The 24,220-nt window shown below is 28.5% G+C and overlaps 16 protein-coding genes across 16 annotated transcripts; 8 read left to right on the top strand and 8 right to left on the bottom strand.

The window, feature by feature from the left end:
- Positions 1-399: 399 nt before the first annotated feature.
- Positions 400-897, top strand: SOH1 (mediator complex subunit SOH1; the record flags this gene model as incomplete). Its single annotated transcript, XM_011274517.1, has 1 exon — positions 400-897. The coding sequence occupies one exon, from the start codon at positions 400-402 to the stop codon at positions 895-897; it is 498 nt and encodes a 165-aa protein (XP_011272819.1).
- A 44-nt stretch (positions 898-941) lies between these two features.
- Positions 942-1,721, bottom strand: MTW1 (MIND complex subunit MTW1; the record flags this gene model as incomplete). Its single annotated transcript, XM_011274518.1, has 1 exon — positions 942-1,721. The coding sequence occupies one exon, from the start codon at positions 1,719-1,721 to the stop codon at positions 942-944; it is 780 nt and encodes a 259-aa protein (XP_011272820.1).
- Positions 1,722-1,976: 255 nt separating this feature from the next.
- Positions 1,977-3,512, top strand: PET112 (glutamyl-tRNA(Gln) amidotransferase subunit PET112; the record flags this gene model as incomplete). The annotated part of the gene is made up of 1 exon (XM_011274519.1): positions 1,977-3,512. One exon carries the CDS (start codon positions 1,977-1,979, stop codon positions 3,510-3,512), a length of 1,536 nt encoding a protein of 511 aa, XP_011272821.1.
- A 90-nt stretch (positions 3,513-3,602) lies between these two features.
- On the bottom strand, positions 3,603-4,553 carry RPA43 (DNA-directed RNA polymerase I subunit RPA43; the record flags this gene model as incomplete). Its single annotated transcript, XM_011274520.1, has 1 exon — positions 3,603-4,553. The coding sequence occupies one exon, from the start codon at positions 4,551-4,553 to the stop codon at positions 3,603-3,605; it is 951 nt and encodes a 316-aa protein (XP_011272822.1).
- Positions 4,554-5,204: 651 nt separating this feature from the next.
- IKS1 (protein kinase IKS1) lies at positions 5,205-6,985 on the top strand (the record flags this gene model as incomplete). The annotated part of the gene is made up of 2 exons (XM_011274521.1): positions 5,205-5,215; positions 5,320-6,985. The coding sequence occupies 2 exons, from the start codon at positions 5,205-5,207 to the stop codon at positions 6,983-6,985; spliced, it is 1,677 nt and encodes a 558-aa protein (XP_011272823.1).
- Positions 6,986-7,003: 18 nt separating this feature from the next.
- BN7_4879 (Ras-related protein) lies at positions 7,004-7,706 on the bottom strand (the record flags this gene model as incomplete). The annotated part of the gene is made up of 2 exons (XM_011274522.1): positions 7,004-7,578; positions 7,646-7,706. 2 exons carry the CDS (start codon positions 7,704-7,706, stop codon positions 7,004-7,006), a joined length of 636 nt encoding a protein of 211 aa, XP_011272824.1.
- An 888-nt stretch (positions 7,707-8,594) lies between these two features.
- BN7_4880 (uncharacterized protein) lies at positions 8,595-9,992 on the top strand (the record flags this gene model as incomplete). The annotated part of the gene is made up of 1 exon (XM_011274523.1): positions 8,595-9,992. One exon carries the CDS (start codon positions 8,595-8,597, stop codon positions 9,990-9,992), a length of 1,398 nt encoding a protein of 465 aa, XP_011272825.1.
- Positions 9,993-10,642: 650 nt separating this feature from the next.
- Positions 10,643-10,912, bottom strand: BN7_4881 (uncharacterized protein; the record flags this gene model as incomplete). The annotated part of the gene is made up of 1 exon (XM_011274524.1): positions 10,643-10,912. The coding sequence occupies one exon, from the start codon at positions 10,910-10,912 to the stop codon at positions 10,643-10,645; it is 270 nt and encodes an 89-aa protein (XP_011272826.1).
- Positions 10,913-11,739: 827 nt separating this feature from the next.
- HAP5 (Hap5p) lies at positions 11,740-12,735 on the top strand (the record flags this gene model as incomplete). Its single annotated transcript, XM_011274525.1, has 1 exon — positions 11,740-12,735. One exon carries the CDS (start codon positions 11,740-11,742, stop codon positions 12,733-12,735), a length of 996 nt encoding a protein of 331 aa, XP_011272827.1.
- A 219-nt stretch (positions 12,736-12,954) lies between these two features.
- BN7_4883 (YbhB/YbcL family Raf kinase inhibitor-like protein) lies at positions 12,955-13,596 on the bottom strand (the record flags this gene model as incomplete). Its single annotated transcript, XM_011274526.1, has 1 exon — positions 12,955-13,596. One exon carries the CDS (start codon positions 13,594-13,596, stop codon positions 12,955-12,957), a length of 642 nt encoding a protein of 213 aa, XP_011272828.1.
- An 878-nt stretch (positions 13,597-14,474) lies between these two features.
- Positions 14,475-16,688, top strand: PTA1 (RNA-processing protein PTA1; the record flags this gene model as incomplete). The annotated part of the gene is made up of 1 exon (XM_011274527.1): positions 14,475-16,688. The coding sequence occupies one exon, from the start codon at positions 14,475-14,477 to the stop codon at positions 16,686-16,688; it is 2,214 nt and encodes a 737-aa protein (XP_011272829.1).
- A 106-nt stretch (positions 16,689-16,794) lies between these two features.
- Positions 16,795-17,691, bottom strand: BN7_4885 (nuclear speckle splicing regulatory family 1 protein; the record flags this gene model as incomplete). Its single annotated transcript, XM_011274528.1, has 1 exon — positions 16,795-17,691. One exon carries the CDS (start codon positions 17,689-17,691, stop codon positions 16,795-16,797), a length of 897 nt encoding a protein of 298 aa, XP_011272830.1.
- Positions 17,692-18,119: 428 nt separating this feature from the next.
- SCD5 (Scd5p) lies at positions 18,120-20,006 on the top strand (the record flags this gene model as incomplete). Its single annotated transcript, XM_011274529.1, has 1 exon — positions 18,120-20,006. The coding sequence occupies one exon, from the start codon at positions 18,120-18,122 to the stop codon at positions 20,004-20,006; it is 1,887 nt and encodes a 628-aa protein (XP_011272831.1).
- A 458-nt stretch (positions 20,007-20,464) lies between these two features.
- BOL3 (Bol3p) lies at positions 20,465-20,815 on the top strand (the record flags this gene model as incomplete). Its single annotated transcript, XM_011274530.1, has 1 exon — positions 20,465-20,815. The coding sequence occupies one exon, from the start codon at positions 20,465-20,467 to the stop codon at positions 20,813-20,815; it is 351 nt and encodes a 116-aa protein (XP_011272832.1).
- Positions 20,816-21,015: 200 nt separating this feature from the next.
- On the bottom strand, positions 21,016-21,675 carry BN7_4888 (putative exonuclease; the record flags this gene model as incomplete). Its single annotated transcript, XM_011274531.1, has 1 exon — positions 21,016-21,675. One exon carries the CDS (start codon positions 21,673-21,675, stop codon positions 21,016-21,018), a length of 660 nt encoding a protein of 219 aa, XP_011272833.1.
- A 340-nt stretch (positions 21,676-22,015) lies between these two features.
- PRT1 (translation initiation factor eIF3 core subunit b) lies at positions 22,016-24,187 on the bottom strand (the record flags this gene model as incomplete). The annotated part of the gene is made up of 1 exon (XM_011274532.1): positions 22,016-24,187. The coding sequence occupies one exon, from the start codon at positions 24,185-24,187 to the stop codon at positions 22,016-22,018; it is 2,172 nt and encodes a 723-aa protein (XP_011272834.1).
- Between the last annotated feature and the right edge of the window lie 33 nt (positions 24,188-24,220).

Below are 24,220 nucleotides of genomic sequence, written 5' to 3' on the forward strand. Positions count from 1 at the left end.
TGGTTTTATGATAGCTCTATATCTCAAGATGAAACATATTGTATAAAGTTATGAGAAAGTATTTGGGTTTTTATAAGTTCAGCAAGCATTGGTGTTTTCTGTCTGATGATAATTGAATTGAGTTAAATATTTGAGAGCTTTTTACTGAAACAAGCCTCATGGGGCCATCATTACCACCTCATATACCGAATTCCAAGTCCAGCATCACTAACCAGTCTGTATAAAGAAGCACCCTAAGATCAAAAAGAAAGATCAAATGTTACGTATGAAAACAAGAATTCGCGGGTATCTTTTTTTCTTTTCGCGGAAAACTGTTGATGTTTTCAGATTTGTATAGTAAAGTTAATATAGAAAGACATAATCAAAGCTCAGTATTCAACAATCAATTACAATCACAAAATGGAACTACCGACAAGATGGGAAGTGGAATTAGAATTTGTCCAAGCTTTGGCTAATTTACAATACTTGAATTTCCTTGCCCAAAATAAATACTTGGAAGATGAACAATTTTTACAATATTTAAAATATCTTGAATATTGGAGGAAACCAGAATATTCTAAATACTTGGTATATCCAAATTGTTTACATATATTGACATTACTACAGAGTGAACAGTTTAGGCAACAAATCCTAAGAGCTGATGTAGCTGGTGTGATTATGAATGATATGGTTCATAGATGGAAAGAACCTCAATTAACATTTGCTCCTACACCTTTAAAGAATGAAGAGACTCAAAATGGTACAGCTAATGAAGAACAAGGACAATCACAACTACCACAAGGACAGTCGCAGTCACCACAGGCACAGCAACCACAGGAGAATCAACAAGAAACTCAACAGCCCCCAATAACGGCAAATTCAAATACAACTACAACAACTTCAAGTACGCAAAGTTAATAAAAATCCCTATTTCAATTCATTTCATTTCATTAAAAATTTATTTATTGGTTTTCAATGTTATTATACAGTTCTTTAATCTTATCAGTATTTACACCATCCAAAAGTTTATCAATTTTATTTTGATCGCCAACAATTTCTAAAGTTTTCAATAATTTATTTGATTCAATACCAAGATAACGTTCACGTTCACTTGATTGATTTGATTCAATTGAAGGAGAATTTTGAATTTCTTCAATTTTAGTAAATAATTCATTAGATAATTTCATTATAAAATATATGGATTCATCCAGTGGTTCTAATTGTTTCCTTATTTCTGAATCTTGATTAATAAATTGTAATGTTTGTTTATAAATTTTTAATAATCTAAGAATTTTTTTAGCTTTCCGTATTTGTATTATTAATAATTTTTTCAATTTTAATTGAATTTCAATAGTTTTCAAAACTTCTCTAATTTGTACATCAATTTCTTTAGATTTTTGTTCAGAGTTTTCCCTAATAACTTTTTGATGTTTTAATTTAATTGGTAAATTTGATGGTATTGTTAAAATATTTCTTAACGCGTAAAGTTCAAATTTATCAAAATTCTTATCCAATGTGTTTTCCAATAGTGTTTCTAATTTAGCAGTCCCATGTTCAATATCATTCTGTATCTCTTCGGGGGAATTAGTTGGTTGATGTGAATATAAATAATCTTCCACAGCAGTGGTACATTTATACATGATTCCATTAACAGCATTAATGATATCGTCAATCAGTGCAATTGGAGGGAATCCCAAATGTTCTGTGAGTAATTCCGTGGTGTGTTGATCCGGTGCAGACATGATGATTCTTGAAACTATTGAAGATTGGTTCTTTCCTTCTTGATATCCTTCTTTTGAACTTCTTTCAAGTTTGTTGATGTTATTGTTTTTTCATTTTCAAATTGTAAACAAACGATTATGTTTTTGTTACGCGCAGTTTCGCTTACGTAATTCTGAAAAAGTTATAAGCATTTGGAATCAATGGGTATTAAATCAAATCATTTTCGAAGGTAATAGATCTCAACAAACCACCACAACTGGTCAAGATCTCTAATAATGGTACGGTGTCACAGATTATTCTCTACTAGCTCACCATTACTCAAAAAAAAACAAGAACTTCTCATACCCGGTTATAAATTAAAATGTGGTTTAGAAATTCATTCACAATTAGATACAAAATTTAAATTATTTTCATTATCTAAAACTTCATTCCAATCTACTCCTAATTCCAAAATATCATATTTTGATGCTTCATTACCAGGAACACAACCTTTGTTAAATCCAGAAGCTTTATTATTTGCATTGAAAGCTGCCAAAGCATTAAACTCTACTATAAATACATTTTCAACTTTTGATAGGAAACATTATTTTTATGGTGATCAACCTTTAGGTTATCAAATAACTCAACATTATCAACCATATGCTCAAGGTGGGTTTTTGAAATTATTACCACATGATAATGAATCTATCACCGGGGAGAAAATTATAAATATTGAACAAATTCAAATTGAACAAGATACAGGTAAATCCATATATACAGAATTAGAAAATGAAGCATTCTCTAAAATTGATTTAAATAGAACAAATATTCCATTAATTGAAATGGTTACGAAACCTGATTTTGAAACACCAGAAGAAATACGTTGTTTTATTAAAAAATATCAAAATTTAGTTAGACATTTAGGTATATGTACTGGTGATTTAGAAACTGGTGCAATGAGAGTTGATGTTAATATTTCAGTTAATAATGGTCATAGAGTTGAATTGAAAAATTTATCAACAACAAGTTCTGTTATAAATGCAATTAAATATGAATATAAAAGACAAATCAAATTAATTGAATCTGGTGAAACTTCAAAAGTTATTCAAGAAACTAGAGGTTGGGATGGTTCCAAAACTGTTAGATTAAGAACTAAAGAAGGTGCTTTGGATTATAGATATATGCCAGATCCTGAATTACCACCTATTATATTGGAAAATGGGATAAATGAATCTTTAAAATTACCAAAATTACCAGATGAATTAATGATTGAATTGAAAAATGCACCATATAATTTAAGTAATAAAGATGCATCAATCTTGGTTAATGATTTAAAATTATTAAATTATTATTTCCAATTATTTGAAGAAACTGTGATTAAGAATAAAGTTGAATCTAAATTACCAGGAAATTGGGTTATTCATGAATTATTAGGTGGTTTTACCAAGTTACAAATTGAATTTAATCCAAATTTAATTAATGTTTTAAAATTATCAGAATTATTAATCTCAATAAATAATGAACAAATTACAAAATCTAGTGCAAAATTATTATTACAACATTTAATGAATAATCCAGGGGATTTAAAAAGACCTATATTAGAATTAATTGATGATTATGATTTAGGTAAAGAATCAAATGTTGATCAAGATTTAATTGGTGAGATAATTAACCAGGTATTAGAGGAACAATCTGAAATTGTTGAATTGATTAAATCTGGGAAAAGATTAAATTCTGTTAAATTTTTAGTTGGTCAATGTATGAGATTAAGTCAAGGTAAGATTAAACCAAATATTTTTGAAGATGAATTAAAATTAAAATTAGGTATATAATATTGTAAATAATCAAAAAAACACAAAATAATGTACATAAGGATAAACAATTTCTATATATAACTTTTTCTATGAGAGATGAAAGTGATTTTAATCTGAATCAGAATTATCATCACTTGATGAATTTTCTGCAACAACTTCTTCATTATCACTACTTTTACCAACATCATAAGTTGGAACATCTTGTTTAACATCATCTGGAACAGAATTTAAAATTGGTAAATCATCATTAAATGTAATTTTTTTACCAATTTGACCTGGTGTAACAGGTTTTGCTTCTAATTCTGAACCTGGTTTAATTAATGAACCTTCCACTGAAACAACTCTACCAGATGTATGAATTCTTCTAATTGTAAATTTAATTTTCCCATCAATTGGCATATTATTTTCATCATTCCATTGACCTAAACTTTGGAATTTTTTAGATTTTGAATTATTTTCTTCATCATCTTGATTTTCATCTTGGAATTCATCTAATTGATTTGGAATAAATTCCCAATTTTCAGGTATAAAATTTTTTTTAATACTTGCATTAAATGTATCATTAATTAAAAGACCAATATGTGAAGGAGATTGCATATATATAAGACCTTCAACAACATCACCAATACTTGGACGCCATACTAACAGATCAACATTAATCCAAAAAAATGCAAAAGGACTATGAGCATTTAATTTAGCTGTAATAAATTGAGTTTCTTCTTCATCATCATCTTCATTATTATTCCCACCGGCATTATATGAATGTTCATCACTTAATTTTAAATTATCATATCCTATAACAACCCCATTTGCAGGAGCGAAATGTTTCATAATCATATTATCCAAATGTTGAGATTTAAGACCTTCTAATGGAGTTTTACTATATATTGGAGCTAAAGAAAGGTATAAACTTGTTTTAATCTTATGGAAACATTCAGATAATCCATCTTTATTTATTGGATTTATACCTTGATTAATCTTTGTTGTTTGTTTTCTCTTTGTTGAAGAATCATTCCCTTCGGAAGTGGCTGCACTTCTTTTTCTTTTATCATCAGACATTTTGGAGTCTTAAAGATTATATTATCTTATAATATGTCAAATAATTATAGTATTCTATGAAAAATCTTGATATTGGTTATTAAAAAAAAAAAAATTTACACGATGAGTTCGCGCGCTGTGTAACCATTTCCTAAAACGGATATCGGCCGAGAAAATAGTATGGTAATGAGTAAAAGTGGAATACTTGAGAAATTTGTATTGTGAGCATGGGCTTTTATTACTGAAGTATATTTAGTAAGTTAGTGGATATCTAATGGTACTAGATATAATATAATTAAGTAACTTTTGAAAATTGATGTTTTTGGAATTTTAAAATATTAAGGTAAAATAAAAATTATGAAAGTATATTAAATTTATAAAATTTAAAATTTCCAAAATAAATTGCTAAATTATTTATATCACAAGAAACCTTGAAATTAACTGATCATTTCTATATATTTTATACTAATATAATCTCAAATCCCATCAAACTATCCCATTTCTTAAATAATTTGTGTCAAAATTTCCATAAATTTCCCCAAAGAAAATCGCGGACACATAATTAAAAAACAAAGCCTGAAAACCCATAAACACAATAAGAAAACAAGATTCATTACCAAACTGCCCTAAATTCAGCTCTATATGAACAAGATATGAGTCTAGTGCTATACGATGGTGATCAAGTACTCCCCAACAATCCACAGCTCAGCATAGTCTTGTGAGTATACAGTTCTATTGTTCTATTGAGATCTTGAATACTAACGCCAATCAGAAATGATCCATTAAGAAATGCAATCGTTTTACATAACAAAGAAACAAATGAACTGTCAGTCCTCAAGACAATCCCTAAATTACCAAGAGCGCAAGATTATGATTTTAAATTTGATTCTTTTAAACAATTAGATCTAGTTGGGAAGAGGTATAATGAAGGTGGTTATAATTCATTTAATTCTATTCATGAATGTCCAAATTGTGGATTTATTTTAGATCAAGGGAATGATCTTGGTAGGGATCAGGATGTTGGTAATGACCATGCTGATGGGATGGGTCAAGGGATACATAATATGGATGGATTTATACATTCAAATTATTTTAAATTATTAGGAAATGGAATAATTCCATCCCAACCATTTGAAATGAATAATAATCATTTATCAGAAAGTTTATTTACACAAGGATATTTCCATAATTTTTTTAAAGAGATTGAATTATTAGGTAGAGGTGCACGAGGATCAGTTTATAAAGTTGAACATGTATTAAATGGTATTTCATTAGGATTTTTCGCATTGAAAAAAATCACTATAGGAGATGATTCAAAATGGTTATTAAAAGTCTTGAAAGAAGTTACAATGCTTTGTAAAATAAGTTTTAATAATCAAAATTTAGTTAATTATAATCATGTATGGCTTGAAATTTCTTCTATAAATGAATTTGGTCCTCAGGTTCCTTGTGCTTTTATATTACAACAATATTGTTCTGGTGGGAATTTAGAAGACTTTATAGTAAATTTAAAGAACCCCAAGTTGAATACCCAGGATTTTAAAAAATGGAAATTAAAACATAAAGGTCAAACAACACCAAAGGGGAGATTCTTAACTAATGAAGAAATTTTAATAATTTTTAATCAAATTGTTATTGGTGTTAATGAATTACATAAAAATCATATAATTCATAGAGATTTAAAACCATCAAATTGTTTATTATCAAAACCTTATGAAACAAGTTTCAATAATCCAAATGAAGTTGATATTTCTAAAGTTCCAACTATAGTGGTTAGTGATTTTGGTGAAAGTCAATTAGAAGGTGAAAAAAGAAATGCCACTGGATCAACGGGGACATTAGAATATACAGCACCTGAAATTTTAAATGTTAAAGATGGTAAAGTATCACAATTTAATAAAAAAACTGATGTTTATTCATTAGGTATGATTTTATATTTTTTAAGTTTTAGTAAATTACCATTCATGTCACAAGATATTGAATTATTAAAAAATGAAATTATAAATCATGATGTAATGAAATTTGAAGAAAGAGACCAGGAATTAAAGGTTGAAATCAAAGAATTAATTAAAAAATTAACTTCAATGGATCCAGATGAAAGATTATCAACAAATGAAATATTAAATTTTTTACAAGGTGTTAATGAATCTATTCATAATTCAGAAACTGTTTTGGAGAAGGAACTTATTGATGATGAAGAAATTGAAACAAGAAGATTATCATTAACAGATGGGAAAGCTCAACCCATTGATACTTATAATATACTTATCAATAATAATTTCAAAATTTTCATAAATTTAATAAATTTTGGAATTGTCATGAAATTTATAACTACCAAAATTTCACCATTTTTATTGGTTCTAATTGGAATATCAATAAATTTAGATATAAAATATACTTATTATTTAAGTTTATTAATTTTCATAACATTAATATTAAATTATATATTATAATACACAAACAACACCATCCTAACAATTACATGATTTATTTTGTAATACATGTTTATTTAAATCAATTAACCCATTTATCCCAACATCATCTCTTTCATCATTTATTTTTAAATCTTTAAATAATTCATCTGGAAGATCTTTCCCAATTTCCCTAAAGATCTTTTCAACATTTTCACCAGTTTTAGCACTTGTTTCTATATATTGAACCTTATGTTCATCACACCATTGTTTTACCGTAGAATCATCAATAATATTAAAATTTAAATTATTTTTTAAATCTAATTTATTTCCAATAATTTTTATAATTAATGTATCAGGAGCTTGTAAAGATAATTCTTCATACCATTTAATCATCTTGTGGAAACTTGTTGAATCAGTTAAGTCAAATACTAATATAGCAGAATTTGCATTTCTATAATACATTGGAGCTAATGATTTATAACGTTCTTGACCAGCAGTATCCCAAATTTCAAATTTTATTGATGTTAATTCATCTAATTTAATAGTTTTCGTTATGAATGCAGCTCCTATTGTAGATTCTCTATATTCATCAAATGAATTCTTAACAAATCTTTGAACTATTGAAGATTTCCCTACTGAAGAGTCACCTGTAGAAGAAGTTAGTACTTGGTTCAGGGGTATAAGGGGGTAAGGACATACCTAGGAGTACTAGTTTTGCGTGTGCTGTTCTTTGTTGTGTTATATCATTATCATTGCTCATGGTTGGTATATTATGGATGTTGATATTAAAATATAATGATGAATATGTTATTATGGCTTTGATTTTTGGTTGTATGTATATACAGCGAGTGATTATGTCATCACGTAAGGAATAATTAAACAGAGTATTTGGAGTATATCTGGTTTTAATGGGAAAGAGGATTATAATTGATTATTGGTGTTTTATTTAATAAATTATTAGGAATTATATAATGTTATTTTTGTATATCCATCAATGTTTTGATATTTCAATAGTTGTGTTATGTGACTTTGAATATGTGCAAATGAAGGAAAATCAAATCACTCAAAGTCAACTAACTAACTACAGATATCAAACAATCAACAACATCAATTAACAACATCAACAACTTCTATTAAAGTAATCACAATGCATTTCATACGATGTTACAGTGCTAAACCTGATTTAAAACAAGTAAGTCTCTTATCAAACCATATAATACCACATACTAACAATATCAGTTCTTACATCAACAACAAGTTCATTCATTCTATAAACAAGTCATAAGAACAATTTATAGTGAGTTATACATCGCATAGTATTGTGATCACTGATTAACCTAGTATAGAATGTCCAAGGGAACAACGAGATGAGTTAAGAACATATGTTAAAAATGAATTTAAACCAAGGAATATGAGTTTGGTGAGTTATTGAATTGTATTATTGTATTGTGGAGAGAGTTTACTAATTATATAGGATGATCAAAAATATTTACTTAGTTTGGGGAAAAGACAATTTCAAAGTTTTAAATCATCAATTGGACAAGTATGAGTTGTCTATTATTTATTTTTTACTATTATATTTATCTATTTATTACTATTTATTCATTATATGTTATGTTTTATCAGTTAAGTGTTCTTCGTAGTTTATATGTTGATGTCTGGATGTTTTGATAAGATTATACTTTGTTATTATAAGGAAGGCAAAGTACACGAAACATTTATTAACATTGAACAACAGGATCAATTAAGCACAATTGAGTTGATTACAATTGTCATGAACCATTACAAATTCTCCATAAATCTCATCCCTTCCATAGGTTTCAATGATATTACACTTGGTTCTTCATTATATGATGTATTAAATCAATTAACTTCACAAGGATATCATTTAAATTTAATATTTAGTTCCAAAAATCCTATAAATGTTCCATATATTATATTCATTAAGGAATTATCTACAAGATTAATATTCAATGGATCAAATCAAATATTACAATTTATTGAATTCACAAGTTTCCAAAATTTAAGATTACATTATCAAAATCATAAAATATCTTCATTAGGTTTGAAAACAATTTATAATAATTCATTTGGTCCAACTTATCCTGGTGAAATTGATGGTTCAATTTATATTCTTTCTTATCCTGGTATTTCATTTAGATTCAAGATCCCTCAAACAATAAAAGATCAAGAACAAGATCAAAATAAAATATTTATCAAGATATTAGATGAAAATATTGAATTTGATACTTTGGTTATTCATAATGAAAAAAATTGGAATGATGTTTATGAAAAAATTATTAATATAAATCAAGATGGCTATGAATTATTTGATAATAAAGATATTAAACCAAGGATTAATAAACCATCATCAGATATTTCAATTGATAGGATTGATATAAATATGCCAAAGGGCAAAATATTAATAAATTTTAATGATTCAACCAAACCATTTGAAATTGAAATAAACAAGACTTATCAACAAGATATCTTGTTAAAATTAGGACCACCTGATGATATTTTCATTAAAAATGATTCAAGATTAAAAATTCATCAAACTAATCAAACATCAGATTCTGAAGTCTTCCATAATTATTTTAAATTTGGTATTGATATCTTATACAACATTTCATCAAAAAATGGCTCAAGAGTTAAAAAATTTATAATTCATAATAATTTACCAAATTCTTTAAATTTTCAGAAGTATAAGAAATGTATTTGGAGAATGTTAGGATATCCCCAACAACCTCAAACAACATCAGAAGATAACTGGGACTGGATCAGGGATAAAAATCAATTCATAACATCAGAAATGTATTTCAATGAAATTCCTAAAAATTATAAAACTAATGGTTCGAATTTACCTATAATTTTGAATAGATTTGATTTAATTAATAACTTGGATCAATCAATTGAAATTATTGATGATATGGATGAAAAGGGAGATCAGGGGGATAATCATGGTCAATCTTTGATTTATGCTTATAAAAGATGTATTTGGGAAATTATTGATAATGCTGCTATTAATAGTGTGACTTTGTACTAGGATTTAATTTAGCGTTAGCTAAATTAAATTCAAAGAGCAATTAATTTGATTTAGCGTTAGCTAAAATAAATCAAATAGTATGATTAATTATTAGAGTGGTTAGAGGGGTAAAGCGGTTAAGGTTTATGGGTTAATAGGATTATGTTTTGGCTATGTTTTAAGTTTTATATTCATTATTTATTATATTATATAATTTTCATTAAATTGTAGTAGATCTTGATTTAATACCACACTTTATAACTTCATCTAGATTTCATCTAGATTTCTTAATATTAAACTTCATCTCGACTTCGTCTCGATAAAGTTTTCAATAATACTTTTTATCCCAAATTTCATCTTGAATAAAATTTGATAAATTTTTTGAACCAGTTTGCAACAATGGATGACCAGCAACAATTTTTAAAAATTTCTCTAAACCAATTCTTCTTTTTTCAATAATTTCATCATTAAATCTATTTGTTAATATTTTCCCCGGTAATGATGGTATAACAACTCTTGAATTTTCTGATTCCAATATTTTTTTAAATATTTCAAAATCTGAATATCTACGACGTGTTGAACTTGATTTCTTGTGGAATGATGGTAGGTTTGTCCTACAAATTATTTCATAATCTGTATACATATTTCTTCCATATCCATGAGTTCTTGGATTACGGACCTGTAAATGTTTTAGTAATTTGTAATTTAGGAATAATAATTATCAATCGACTTACTTCAATTTCTAAGAAGTTTTCAGGTTCACCATATAATTCATCAAATGTTTGTTTTTTAATAGCACTTTTGTTCTTTTTTGATTGTGATTGTTGTTGTTGTTGTTCTGTTGTCTTTTGTTTATCTTTTTGATCTTGTTTATCTTGTTTATCATTTGAGTTTAAGTTCTCAGCAATCTCAGTATCAAAAGATTTGAATACTCTAGACATTGTTTGATGTTATGTTCTTGTATATGTTGTATCTTGTGATATGATGTTGTTCTTATTATAGTTGTTTTACTAGTTAATTTAATTTCAGAATGTTAGATTCGTAAGTGACACACTAAACACAGTGCAATGCAATAAAGATAAACTAAGAGATGAACTAATTAGATTATGATTATTGTAATGTATTTATTATATTCTCATTTTATTCTTATTTAGTTTCTGTGTTAGTCAATCTAAAACACTACAAATGCATATTCATTGTATATTGTATTCATATCTATATCTTTACTATAGTAATCTACTACACCGAGTATTAAAGATAAAGTGAATCAGAAAAAACCAGTACAACCCTTTAGACTAACCATTATCTATACATCCCATAACACACCATACACTAACTATACTATTACTACACAATAACAATCCTTTTCTTATACCATCTTAAAATTACACCCATCAAAATTTATTTGACTGCAAAGAAAATCAAAAAAAAACCACAGTGGACAATTGAAAAACCAGAAAAAAAACAAAAAAACGGTGGACAAATTTAAAAATCCAATTAAATTCAATCATTTGACACCAAAACCATCATATCTAAAATTATAATACAATACAAACAAAAACATTGGAATCCATAAGGGGATAGAATATATTATATTGGAAGAAAGAGGAACTCATCAAGTTAAACACAATCATCCTCATACAAATTCATTTCATCCATTTATTGTGTGTATTATTTTTCAAACCGTTAATACAATTAGATTCTCGGGAACATCAACAAAGAAAAAATTAGACCCTTGTATCATACCATATATAAATCATAGACCATAATGAATGAACAATATAATAGATTTGAAGATCAATATCTAGATCAAGAACCTGCTATAATCCTTGATCAAAATCAATCTCAAAGACCAGGATATTATGATTCTTATCAACAACAACAACAAACCCATCAACCACAACAACAATCTCAACAACCACAACATGGTGATATACAGACTTCACAACAAATACAGCAGCCTCAAGAAGGTATAGATGATGAACATAACCAAGAAAATCAAGAGAATGAAGAGCATGATGTGGATCAAGATGATGAAGAACAACAACAAGGTCAAGATGAATTAGAAACAGGTGAAGGTGAAGATTTCATGGGTGATAGTGTATTTAGTAATGTTGGACAAGGTCTCGAGGGGAATTACAAGAATATGATGATGGCTTATTGGCAAGAAACTATTAATAATATTGAACACCAGGATCATGATTTTAAAAATCATCAATTACCATTAGCTCGTATTAAAAAAGTTATGAAAACTGATGAAGAAGTTCGTATGATTAGTGCAGAAGCTCCTATATTATTTGCAAAAGGTTGTGATATTTTCATAACTGAATTAACTATGAGAGCATGGATTCATGCTGAGGAAAACAAGAGAAGAACTTTACAAAGAAGTGATATTGCTGCAGCTTTACAAAAATCTGATATGTTTGATTTTTTAATTGATATTGTTCCAAGAGAAGAGATTAATGGAGTTGGTTCAAATGTTGGAGGTAGTAAAAAACAAAGTTCAAGACAAAATAGTACAACTTCAAATTATTTATCAAATCAAACAAATCCACAATCAAGAAATTCAAGTATAGTTCAACCACCACAGATCCCAAACCAACAAGTTCCAAATCAAGGACAAGGACAAAATAATGAATTTCAACAACAATATTTACAACAACAATTATTACAACAACAATTTTTAAATTCAAAAAATGATGATGATAGAGATGATTCAAATTATCAATATAATGATTTAAATGTTTATGAAAATAGGTTTTAAACTAGAAAAAAAGTTTTTTTTATATGTTTTATGTGTGTTTCATGTGATTTTGTTTTGTTTGTTTATCTTTTTTTAGTATGTTTTATTATGTTTAATTAAAATTAGTTTAAATCATGTAGTCATAGATTATAGCGCTATATAATATAGATATATAATATAAACATTAAGATAAGACCGCCTCTAACGAGGCTAATATAAGCGACTCGTTACCTCGTCGTTTTATTTATTCTCAGCATGGAAGAAATTAACAGCATATAATTCCAAATCATTCTCCTTAGCATATTTGGCAACACCAGTAGCAGGTTCTCCATACCCCCAATTAATACGATCTTTTGGAGCTTTTAAATCTTCAACACCATGAGGTTGTTTATACAACAAAAAAACATAACGATGTTTCCCAGTTCCTTGTGGAGGTGCAGGACCTTGATAACTTAATAATTCTTTACCTTGAGAATCTAAATTCAATTCAGTTGAAAAAAAATCAGAATCTTGTGATGCATTTGATTGTGATTTTAATAATAAGTTGGTATGAATGAAATGTGCATATTCTGACCATTTTTTATCTGTACGAGATGGGGCATCTGGATCTGTAAGGATTAATGTGAATAAATCTGTATCTTTAATTTCCTCCAATGTTGATGAAGAATCTTTATTTGTTGGATTGAATGTGAATTGGAACTTTGGTGTTGTTTGAGTATCTTCAATCCCTAAAGTATTACCAAGGGCAACTTCATTTGAATTCCCATAACTTATAGTTAATAAACCCTTTGGTTCAAATTTTTGATCTTGAACAACATCTGATAAAATTTCATTCTTGGTTAAACTTTCAATTATTGAATTTGATATAGTTAATAATGGCATTTTAGATTGGTATTGATAAATTGATGGTTTATATAGTTGTGTTGTTGATGGTTTAATTGTTCTTAATGGTACTGAAGTACGTAATAATTTTGGGAAATTAAACATTTATATATAGTTTGATATAAGGGGTTATAGAAATGGAATTGAAAAATGAGCAATTGAAATTGTTTTATAGTTTTGCTGTGGATTTACTTTGTTTGGTATTATATAAGTAAAAGGGGATATAAGGGAATTTAAATTTTGTGTGAGTTTTCAGTTGCGAATTTCTTAAAGATTTATAACAATGATTTACAATTTGATAGAATAGGTATATAATTAATAAGAGTACTAGTCAATTGAATACAGTATAAGTTAACTAATGGTATATAATTCAAACGAAAGAAATCAAACCATAATTGGGTATAGAATCTATTCATTGGGTATTATTCACGGGTATTAATTAGATGTGTCAAGTACCAGGAAGTACATTAAGGGACAATTCAGGAACAATAAGGAATTTAACCATGAATGATAAATATATATAGTTCAAATAACTCTTTCAATACAATTCAATTTCTTTTAAACAACTATACAAGTCTTTCAATCAATTAATAAGTAGTTTACAATTTGTTTAGTTTAGTTGTTAATTACTATGCTTTATACGAAGACACAACTGGTGCTTATATTTACACTGATACCGAATTTCACTGCGTAAATATCAGCACTGATATATTATTCACATATTACGTAATCCAATTGTTTCGCGAATGATTTCTTTCAAAACAAATTAAATTTCCAACATCAACAAAGAATCAATAGACAGTGGAATACAGATCTAAAACATCATACCCGCCCAAAAGCTCAAACGGTTATAAACCAACGATAGACACAGTTCCAAAATGAGCCAGGTAGAACAGCTCAACCAGGCGAAACAATTCGTTCAACAAAGCCCTTCCGCTTTCAATCAAGTTGTACAAATGGTTGTACCAATAGCGATATCTAGTCAAGATTTACCAATTCAACAATGGTGTACAGATTTTTTTTATGAATTTACTTTACCTGAAAAAAGAGAGATATCTTTTTATCAAAAACAAGATGCTGCCATGATATTGATTGGTGCTTTAAAACAATTAATTCATATAAAAGATGTTACAATTTTAAAAAATATTATATTAACAATGACAAATATTTATGAATTAATTTTAGATTTAGTTGCAAAAACTTCAAATCAACAATTATGGAATGATTTTATCGAGGTGAAAAAATTTATTATAGATCAATGGTCAACTACTTATCCATTAAATTCATCAAATAATAAAGAAATTGATGAAACTAAATCAATTGGTGTAAAATTAACAATAGTGAAATTTATCGTTAAAGTAATTGTTGTTCAAACTCCTACTAATAACGCTACTAAAGATCCAAGAAGAGCTAACCAATTGAATGGTGGTAGTAGTAATAATGAAATCTCTATATCAAACGTATCAGATAATCATATAGTTTTATCGAAAAATATTTTAGATGCTGAAGCTCAAGGTTTATTAGATTTATTAATTAATTATTTAAATGATGAAGAATATTTAATTCCACAAAAATTTATATCAATCTTGAATGGATTAATTATTATAATTCAAAAACGTTATCATATATTCCAAGGGAAAATTTTAAATTCAATTTTAAATTTTAAATTAGATGAAAAATTTCAATTATCCAAAGATTCAAATTTAAAATTTAAATTATCTAAAAGATATGTTGATAGATATATTAAAAATTTATTAAATTATTGTTCAAGAGCAAATATTATTACTCAATCAAATCCATTATCTTTAAAAGCTCAAAAATGGGTTACTTTAATTGATACTAAAATGAATGAACAAAAAAGAAAAGGTATCTTGACAGATTTAAATGATGATGATCAACCATTAAGAAAGAAAATTAAACTAGAATCAACAACAACTACAACACCTTTATTAAATAATTCAATGATTAGTGATGATAATTCTTATGCTTCACTTTATAGATTAATTGATTCAAATAATGAATTAACTAAATTTGATGTATCACAAATTCCATCATCAATTTTATCAAATTTAGCTATTTCAACTTTATTAAATACTGATACTCAAAAATTAATTAGTGCTTTAAGTATAGTATCTGCAAGATATACTGATTTAATAAATAAATCACAACAAGTACAACAACCACAACCACCTCAACAACAAGTACCACCACCACCTCCACCACCAACTACTGCAACATCTCAAACTTCAACAAATTTCACCAAGAATGAAATTGATGATACAGAAAAAGATGATTTAGATAATAATCAAATTTTATCACAAAATGAACAAGATGATTCAAATTTAGAAACTACATATACATTACCATTACCAAATTCTCTTTCCCTTGATGAAAAAAAAATTCATTTAAAATTTATAATTGAAAATTTTTTTAAAATTTCAAATTATAAGATTGAAGATAATACTCCAGAAAATGCTGGATTAGAACCTTTAGATAATACTTTAAAAATTAATAAGATTGCTATAACTAAATGGTCTAAAAATTCTTGGTTAATTTTATTAACAAGATTAGCAACAAGAGGTCTTGCATCAACTAACCAAGAAGAAAGTGAAATTTTAAGTGATATAGTTCGTGAATCTTTATTTCAATTTTTTTTAGAAAATATTCATGAACGTATTGATATTATAATTGGTTGGTTAAATGAAGAATGGTTTGCAGAATTTAATAAAAATTTAGATGATGAATCCCTTACAACAAATGATGACAAAATTCCAAATTATTTAAAATGGACAGGAAAAATCTTGGATACAATGATTCCATTTTTAGAATCAAATGATAGGAAAATTTTCATTAGATTATTATCTGATTTACCTTACTTAAATAATGAATTAATTTTAAAATTAAAATCATTATGTATTGATCCTGAAAGATCAAGCTTGGGATTCCAATCTTTACAATTTTTAATAATGTTTAAACCTCCTGTTAAACAAGGTTGTATTGATATTTTAAAAGATCTTTATGAAAATAATGAAGATTTAAAAGAAAGTGCTAAGAAATTATTACAAAAATACGTACCTGGTGAATATGATTGATACTCTCCGGGTATGCTCTGTGTATTATATGTATGTTTTGCTACATTAAAATGACAATAAAAATTGCTTAATTAATAAATAAAAAAAAAAAGTGTATTCGACGTTCTCATTTCTTTAATTTAAATTTAAATTTTGATTTTGCTTTTGATTCAAGTTCTTTTAATCGTTGTCTTTCAGCTAATCTTTGTTCATATCTTTCTCTATATCCTTGAATAACTTCATCAGAAAGTAAAGGAGGTATTAAATGATCTCTATTAAATCGGGTTGATTCTATTGTATGTGGATTTGGTAATGAATTTGAATTATTATTAGGATTATTATTCCCTTCATCATCATCATCATCATCATCATTATTATTATTATTGGTTGATTGTTGTTGTTGATTCATATTGTTTAGGAATGATGATGTATATATTATTTCTGTATTATTGGTTGATTCATTTTGGTCTGTTGAATCTTGATTTGTCTGATTTTGATTTTGATTATTATTTGTTATATTATCACGAAATGTATTTATATCATTATTTATCCCCTTTTCTAATTCCAATTGTTCTTTTATTCTTTGATCTTTAAAATTTTTATATGATTTTGTTATAAATACTTCTTTATCTTTAAATTCATCACCTTCTAATTCACGTTCTTTTTGTTGTTTTAAATCTTGTAAATGTAATTTATCTAAATTTCTCTTCTTTTTAGCTTCTAATAATCTATCAATATATTTTGAACCATTTTGATCATTTACAGGTTTAGGTTTCTTGGATTCCCTAGCTGATTGTATTTCATCATAAACTTCATCATATTGATACGCTTCAGGATCCTTAGCCTCATATTCTTGTGCCTTGATTTGATTTTGTAAACTTTCAGCTAAAAGATCTTTATTTGTTCTTGGTCTTACTTTACCAAAACTTTTCCCTCCAAATCGACGAGCAACTGGTTTTTGCTGTACTTCATCTTCAGACCCACTATCACCATCATCAAAACCCAACGCTACCCTGCTCATCATACCACAATATAATTGAAATCTAAACCGATAAACAAAAGTTTACTGGTACAATTCATCTCCATATATAATTTCAAAATTCGCGACGGCGGTTTTATAGGCGCGAAATTTCCGATTTTTTGATTAGGAGCCAAACTGTTCAAAACATAATGCATCAGAAATTGTACTTAGATTGACAAAGAAGAATTAAGGACAATCTCAAGGAAACAAGAGTATAGTCAAGGGTAAAATTCACTGTGATATATTTGAATATCTCAGTTTCAGTTTCATCAAAAATCCTGTGTTTTTATCTCGTTTGAATTGGTGGTATATTAAGAATTGTTTTGGTTATCGAGGAAGGTTCAAATATTGAACATTATAATCCATTATTTCAATCATCAGAAACTTCATTGAATTTATAGATTAGATCAAGAAAAGCATCAGAAGATATCATGAGTGGCGCTGGATTCGACTGGCTTAATATAGCTGGATTGAGTTCTGATAGTAATCTTCCACCACCTCCAGTATCATTTGGCGTTACTCCCACATCATCAACATCTTCAGTCAATTTGGTTCAACAAAATGGACAACAACAACAACAACAGCCACAAGGGAACGGTGTAGATTTTCAAAGGCCTGTACCACCACCACCACCATCACAGAGTAAAAGTGAAGATGTATTATCAAAACCTACATATATTGAAGATGATGAAGATTTAGCCGTTCCATTATCACTTACAATAGAGCAATTAACAAAAGATGAAGCTAAAACTTATTTAAGATGGTATAATGATATTGTTGTTAGAAAAAACACCAAACTAATACGGTTAAGTGATGTTTTCAATTTTTTAAACAATTTCAACATTTTAGATCAAAATAGATCTATATTAGAAAAAATATTTAGATCATGTACTTCATTAAATATTGGAGAATTTTTTGCATTGTTGAGATTAATTTCACATACAATCTTAGGTACGGGTATACCATCAAGAAAATTAATAAAAGTTCCTGCTCCAATACCCAAACCTAAATCAATTTTATCCAAGAAAAGAATGAATGATTTAGAAAATGGAGATGATGATAATGATAATGAATTTATGAATAAATTAACAAGTAATACTGGCTCTGATGCAAGTAAATTTGATTTAGATTCTTTTACACAATTCATATTAACGGGTGAAAGACCTGAAGAACGTCAAAAAAAGAAGAAAAAAAATGGATTATCTAAAAGAGTCAAATTTTCTGATGAAGTTTCAGTTGAACCAAGTGCAGAAGCTGCAGAACCTGTTAATTTTGATTTAACATTACCAATGGATCAATTATTAGGAAGATATAATAAACCAAAACCTCAACCATCACCTGAATCTTCTGGTAAAATTAATGAAGATGAAGAATTACATGAAATGAAGGATCAATTTGATCATTTTAAAAATGTTAAAAATGTTGATAGTGCTTTAGTACATGGTACTCCGGCAAATATTCCATCAATTTTCTTTGATCATGAAATGGGGAATAGTAATAATGGATCACCAAGAGTTTCTTCACCAGATCCTTCAAGTCAATTTAGATTATTATCACCAAATCATACAGGTCCTGTTAGACCTTTACCTCCAAATCATACTGGTCCGGTACTAAGTCCTGGAATGTTACAACCAAATACAACAGGTGGTGGTGATATGTTTTTAAACAGTTTATTAACAAATCAATCACAACATCAACAACAAGCTCCTCCTCCACCTACAATGCAACCTTTACAACAACAACATACAAATGGTCAACTGGCTCCAAACTATACAGGATTGAATCAATCACAATTACAACCAACAATGACTGGTTCATTATCATCTCAAATGCGTCAAAATTTTAATCCAGATTATAGAGCTGGTTCTGCATCACCAAATTTAGGTAATAATCTTTCAGTACCACAACCACCACAAAGTCGTCAAAGATCAGCATCATCACCAATCCCATTTGATCCAAATTCTTTACATGTTCCACAACAACAACAGCAACAACAACAGCAGCAAAGAGCACCATCACCAATTACATCATCAAGATCTCCTCCTCCACCACCTCCTCCAAGATCAAGAGCCAATACATTATCAGCACCACCTCCACCACCTTCAAGAAATTCAAATCCTGGACCTGCATTACCACCTAAAATCCCAATGAATAATAGTCAATCACCATCACCATCACTTTATCAACAGCAACAACAAGGGTTTAATGCTTCACCTTATGGACAAAGAAATGATAGTGTTTCAAGTAGTACGGCTGATATTCTTGGTGATTTGAAAGCATTACAATCAGAAGTTGATAAGATTCAATATTATCGATAGAAAAGAGAAGAAATTACACGCCAAAGATTAATGAAAGTACAATGAACATTTTATTATGTTTTTTAAAGGAGTATACATTTTGCATTTTTTGAGTTTTTTTGTAGCTTGTTTATGGTCTATGATTTGCTGTTATAAGCGGAATAATTTGAAAATTACCACTATCTCAGAGACTTATAAGAGTCACCTTTCAATCCAGGAGTAGGTCTACCAAGGTGTGATACATAAATCGTTTCTTATATCAGGTAGATTTCTTCAAATAAGCATCATAAATTTGATAAAAATTGTTCCATAAAGAATGAAATCTCGGTGGTCCGACCCGCGAATTTAATTATTGTTGAAAAAATCAAAAGCTTAGAAATCAGGCTTCAAAAATTGGTTGTTTGAATCTTCAGAGATCAATTTCTTAAATTTGAAGAATATTATCTACCACCATTAAAGAACTCGCTTCAATTTTTACAATGTTTCGTCTAAGATCTCTTCAATCATCTTTGGCACCACTAAGGTCCTCAACTCTCACAAGACCAGTTATTCTAAAACCAAGTATAATAAGCACAAGATTTTACAGTGAAGAAAGATTAAGTGATTATGAACAACTTATTTATAACAAATTGTATAAAGAGTTAACTCCAGAATCTTTAGAAGTCATGGATATCTCTGGTGGTTGCGGCTCCATGTTTGCTATCAGTGTCGTTTCACAAAATTTCAAAGGTTTAACTATGATCAAACAACATAAATTAGTTAACTCTATATTATCTGATGAAATTGCTAAATGGCATGGTCTACAATTGAAAACTAAAGCTCCAAAATAAAATTTATTATATTTATATTCACCTCTTGTACATACTGGAATGCATGTTGTAATTATATTTATCCCCTAATGTAGAAGTTGTATGTTATTAATTTTAATTTTTTCTATGACTGTATTAGTATACTCTAAAGCAGCGACTCTTCTTGATAATAAAATTCAATCAATTTCTAGACTATATGATTCCATATCTCTAATCTTATATCATAAATTCCAGCATTTAATTTCAAATTTAGTTAAATCCAATACAGCTCTTGCATCTACCACTGGTCCAGAGAAACGACTTATCTTATCAACATATTCAGAACCGAGAAAGTAAAGAGTTAAAAAGTCTAAAGATGGTGACTCCTGTGGATGAATGTAACTAAATATTTTAACTGTATCAACTATCTTTGGATGTTTCCATTCAAGAGCTTGTAGATCTTTATAAACAGTATGACCAATTATAATATCTTCAGCGCTAACAATCTTAAATAACCTATCTTGTATATCTTTGAGACTAAACCATGAATGTTCAATAAATCTTATTGGAGTTTGACTATTGTGTTTAGCTAATACAGTTTTAATCTGGCCTCTAGGTCTAATGAGTTCATCGAACACCACTTTACCATCAAAATCAAGTAACATAATATGACCAACCTGCCTTGTATCATCATCCATCACAACAAACTCACACCCTAAAGCATATGCTTTTGTAGGTCCTTCTGTATTGGAGAACTGACTTGAAACCCAGTTTTCTCTTATGGTTTCTCCTCCATCTGGGCAACCTGGAGAAGCAGAATGAATTGGGTATCTTCGATCCTTCTTCATATCCTCAAATGTTAAAATCAATGATCTCAAATCTTCGATTGTAGGACGCGGCATTGTTGACTATTGCTCTGTGCTAGTTGATAGTTGATCATAATGAGAAAGTAATTAGTAGCAGGAATTAATCAATATTCGTTATACTTTCGATGTTTTTGTGTTTTGATGTTTTTGTGTCATCATCATGCCTGTCAACTTACCGTGACGATAACATATCGGGAAATAGATTAATAGTAAATAGTAAAACACTACTCAAACCAAGGCAGTAATGATCTATTACAATGATTTATAAACTAAATTCAATATTATCATATGCAATGACTAGGTATTAAATATACATCATCTAATATACAAATTAAGAGCTTTATCTCAAAATAAAAGCAAATCCACATTTCTATAATTAAGCAACAATTTCTTCTTTTTCTTCCAAAATTTCTTCTTTAATTTCTTCAATGACTTCTTCATCTTCATTTGAAGTTGATTCTTGAACGATACCATAATCATCTTTATGAGAGTCAATAGTAGATCTCCAAGAGGTCCATTCTTCCAATAGACGACGACGGTTCAAGATTAATTCTCTTGTAGCTTCACTGGCTTCCATAGCATCAGATTCATCAAATTGAGCAGAATATTCACGTAAGTTCTTTCTAACTTTCTTACGATCACCACCAGTCAATAATGATTCTGGACGTGGTCTCCAAATGAAAGCTTTGAAATCATCTATTAATTCTTCTCTCAAGACATGACCTGCTAAATCTAATAATCTATAACCATTTTCAATTTTATGTCTCCAGAATGATGACCAAGCGGCAACAAATCTTCCTGATGGATCCCATTCTAAATCTGTTAAACCAGCATATTCTAATTTACCTATTTCTCTAACATGAGCGTTAACTTGAGTTGATTCAGATTCTTTCTTTTCACCTGGATAATCCATATCATAAAATTCTAAACCACCTTGAGATGATGTACCAACAGTGGAAATGACAAGGAATCTACCTTTTGGAGCCCAATTAATTGTATTACTGAATTTAGGTTCGATAACTTTAAATGCAATCCATTTTTTCAAATTAGCAATTTTACCCTTTGATGGTAATTCTGGAGCGTAAAAAGTGATTGCATTTCTTGCAATAGCTGGATTGGCACCTTGAACTTCAGGTCTTGAAATTGTAACAAATCTATCACCTTTTGGTTCCCAACCAAAGTTAACAACTCTATCTTTTAATTCAATTTTTTCAACTGGAATTTCCTTTTCATTTAATTTGAAAAATTCCAAATTGGTGAATAATGTTTTTTTAGATTTAGTATGACGATCAACTTTAACAGCTAAATATTCTGCATTATCTTGCCAGTGTAATTTAACATCTGAAACTTGGAACAAGTTAATAGTTCTTAAAACTTTCTTTGATGGAACTTCTAATAATGCAACTCTAGCAGTTTGGTTACCAGTTTCTGGAGTCCAGTAAGCTAAGACATGAGTTAATGGATCTTGTTTTTTAGCAGTAGCTAATTGAACACCATGTGGAGCAAATTCGAAATCCATAATGTTGTCAATTTTCAATGGTTTTTTATCTAATAATGCAAAATCTTCAGTTGCATCATAAATAGCTAAAGCATTTGGACCTAATCTGGCAACATATTTACCATCATGGGACCATTTCAATAATGGCCAGATCATTTCTTTTCTTTGTTCTAAATGTGGTGGTAAGGCAAAAGTACGAGCTGGTAAACCAGTAGCAATATCCCAAATGATTAATTTATGACCTTCAGATTCTGGACCGAATGGGAATGAAGCTCTTTTTGGATGATCTTCTGGTGGTAAAATGATTGGTTCTGGTGATAATGAGATCAAGTATTTTTCATCTGGTGAGAAATCAATCAGACGAACACCTGGATGTGAGAATCTTTTCAAACTTTTGAAATCTCTACCACCCCAAGCTTGTAAACCTTGAGGATGAATTGAGAAAACATATGAACCTTTTGGTGAAAATTTAATGAAGCTAGTAGTCCAGTTTAATCTTGGTTCAATAGCAGGTTCTGGGTTTTCTTTCTTTTTGTTCCAGAAAACACCAACCATTTCTTGTTTTTGTAAGATAAATTGATCTCTACCTGATTCATCTTGTAACCATGATCTTAAGTAATCAGTTTCTTCAAATGGCGGTAATTGAGGTTCTTGGAAATCATCAGTGACATTACCTTCAGCACCATATTTTTCAATATCAGTTAATTTATTCAAGAATAATCTATGTTTAACATCTAATTTTTTACCATTTAATGATTTGATTGTTTTTTCAACAATTTCCGGAGTTTCATATTCAACAAAAGCAAAACCTCTAGTTTTACCATCTTCAATTGGCATATAGAAATTGGTGACAGTACCATGTTGACTTAATAATTTAGTTAAAACTTTAGTTAAAATTGGAACTTTAGCTTCTGGAGCAATTGGTGCACCATCAACAACTAAATATTTATCAAATGAAGTATCATCTTCAACAGCATATTGTGCTTCTAAATCAGAGAAATCGATATCATCGACTGGAATATCTTCCAGTTTTGGTTGTTCTAAGCCCATGTTTCAAAAAAAAAGAGTTTATGAATGAAAACA

This window comes from Wickerhamomyces ciferrii, contig 00188 (assembly GCF_000313485.1).
Source record: "Wickerhamomyces ciferrii WGS project CAIF00000000 data, strain NRRL Y-1031 F-60-10, contig 00188, whole genome shotgun sequence".
NCBI classification, from domain to species: Eukaryota; Fungi; Ascomycota; class Saccharomycetes; order Phaffomycetales; family Wickerhamomycetaceae; genus Hansenula; species Hansenula ciferrii.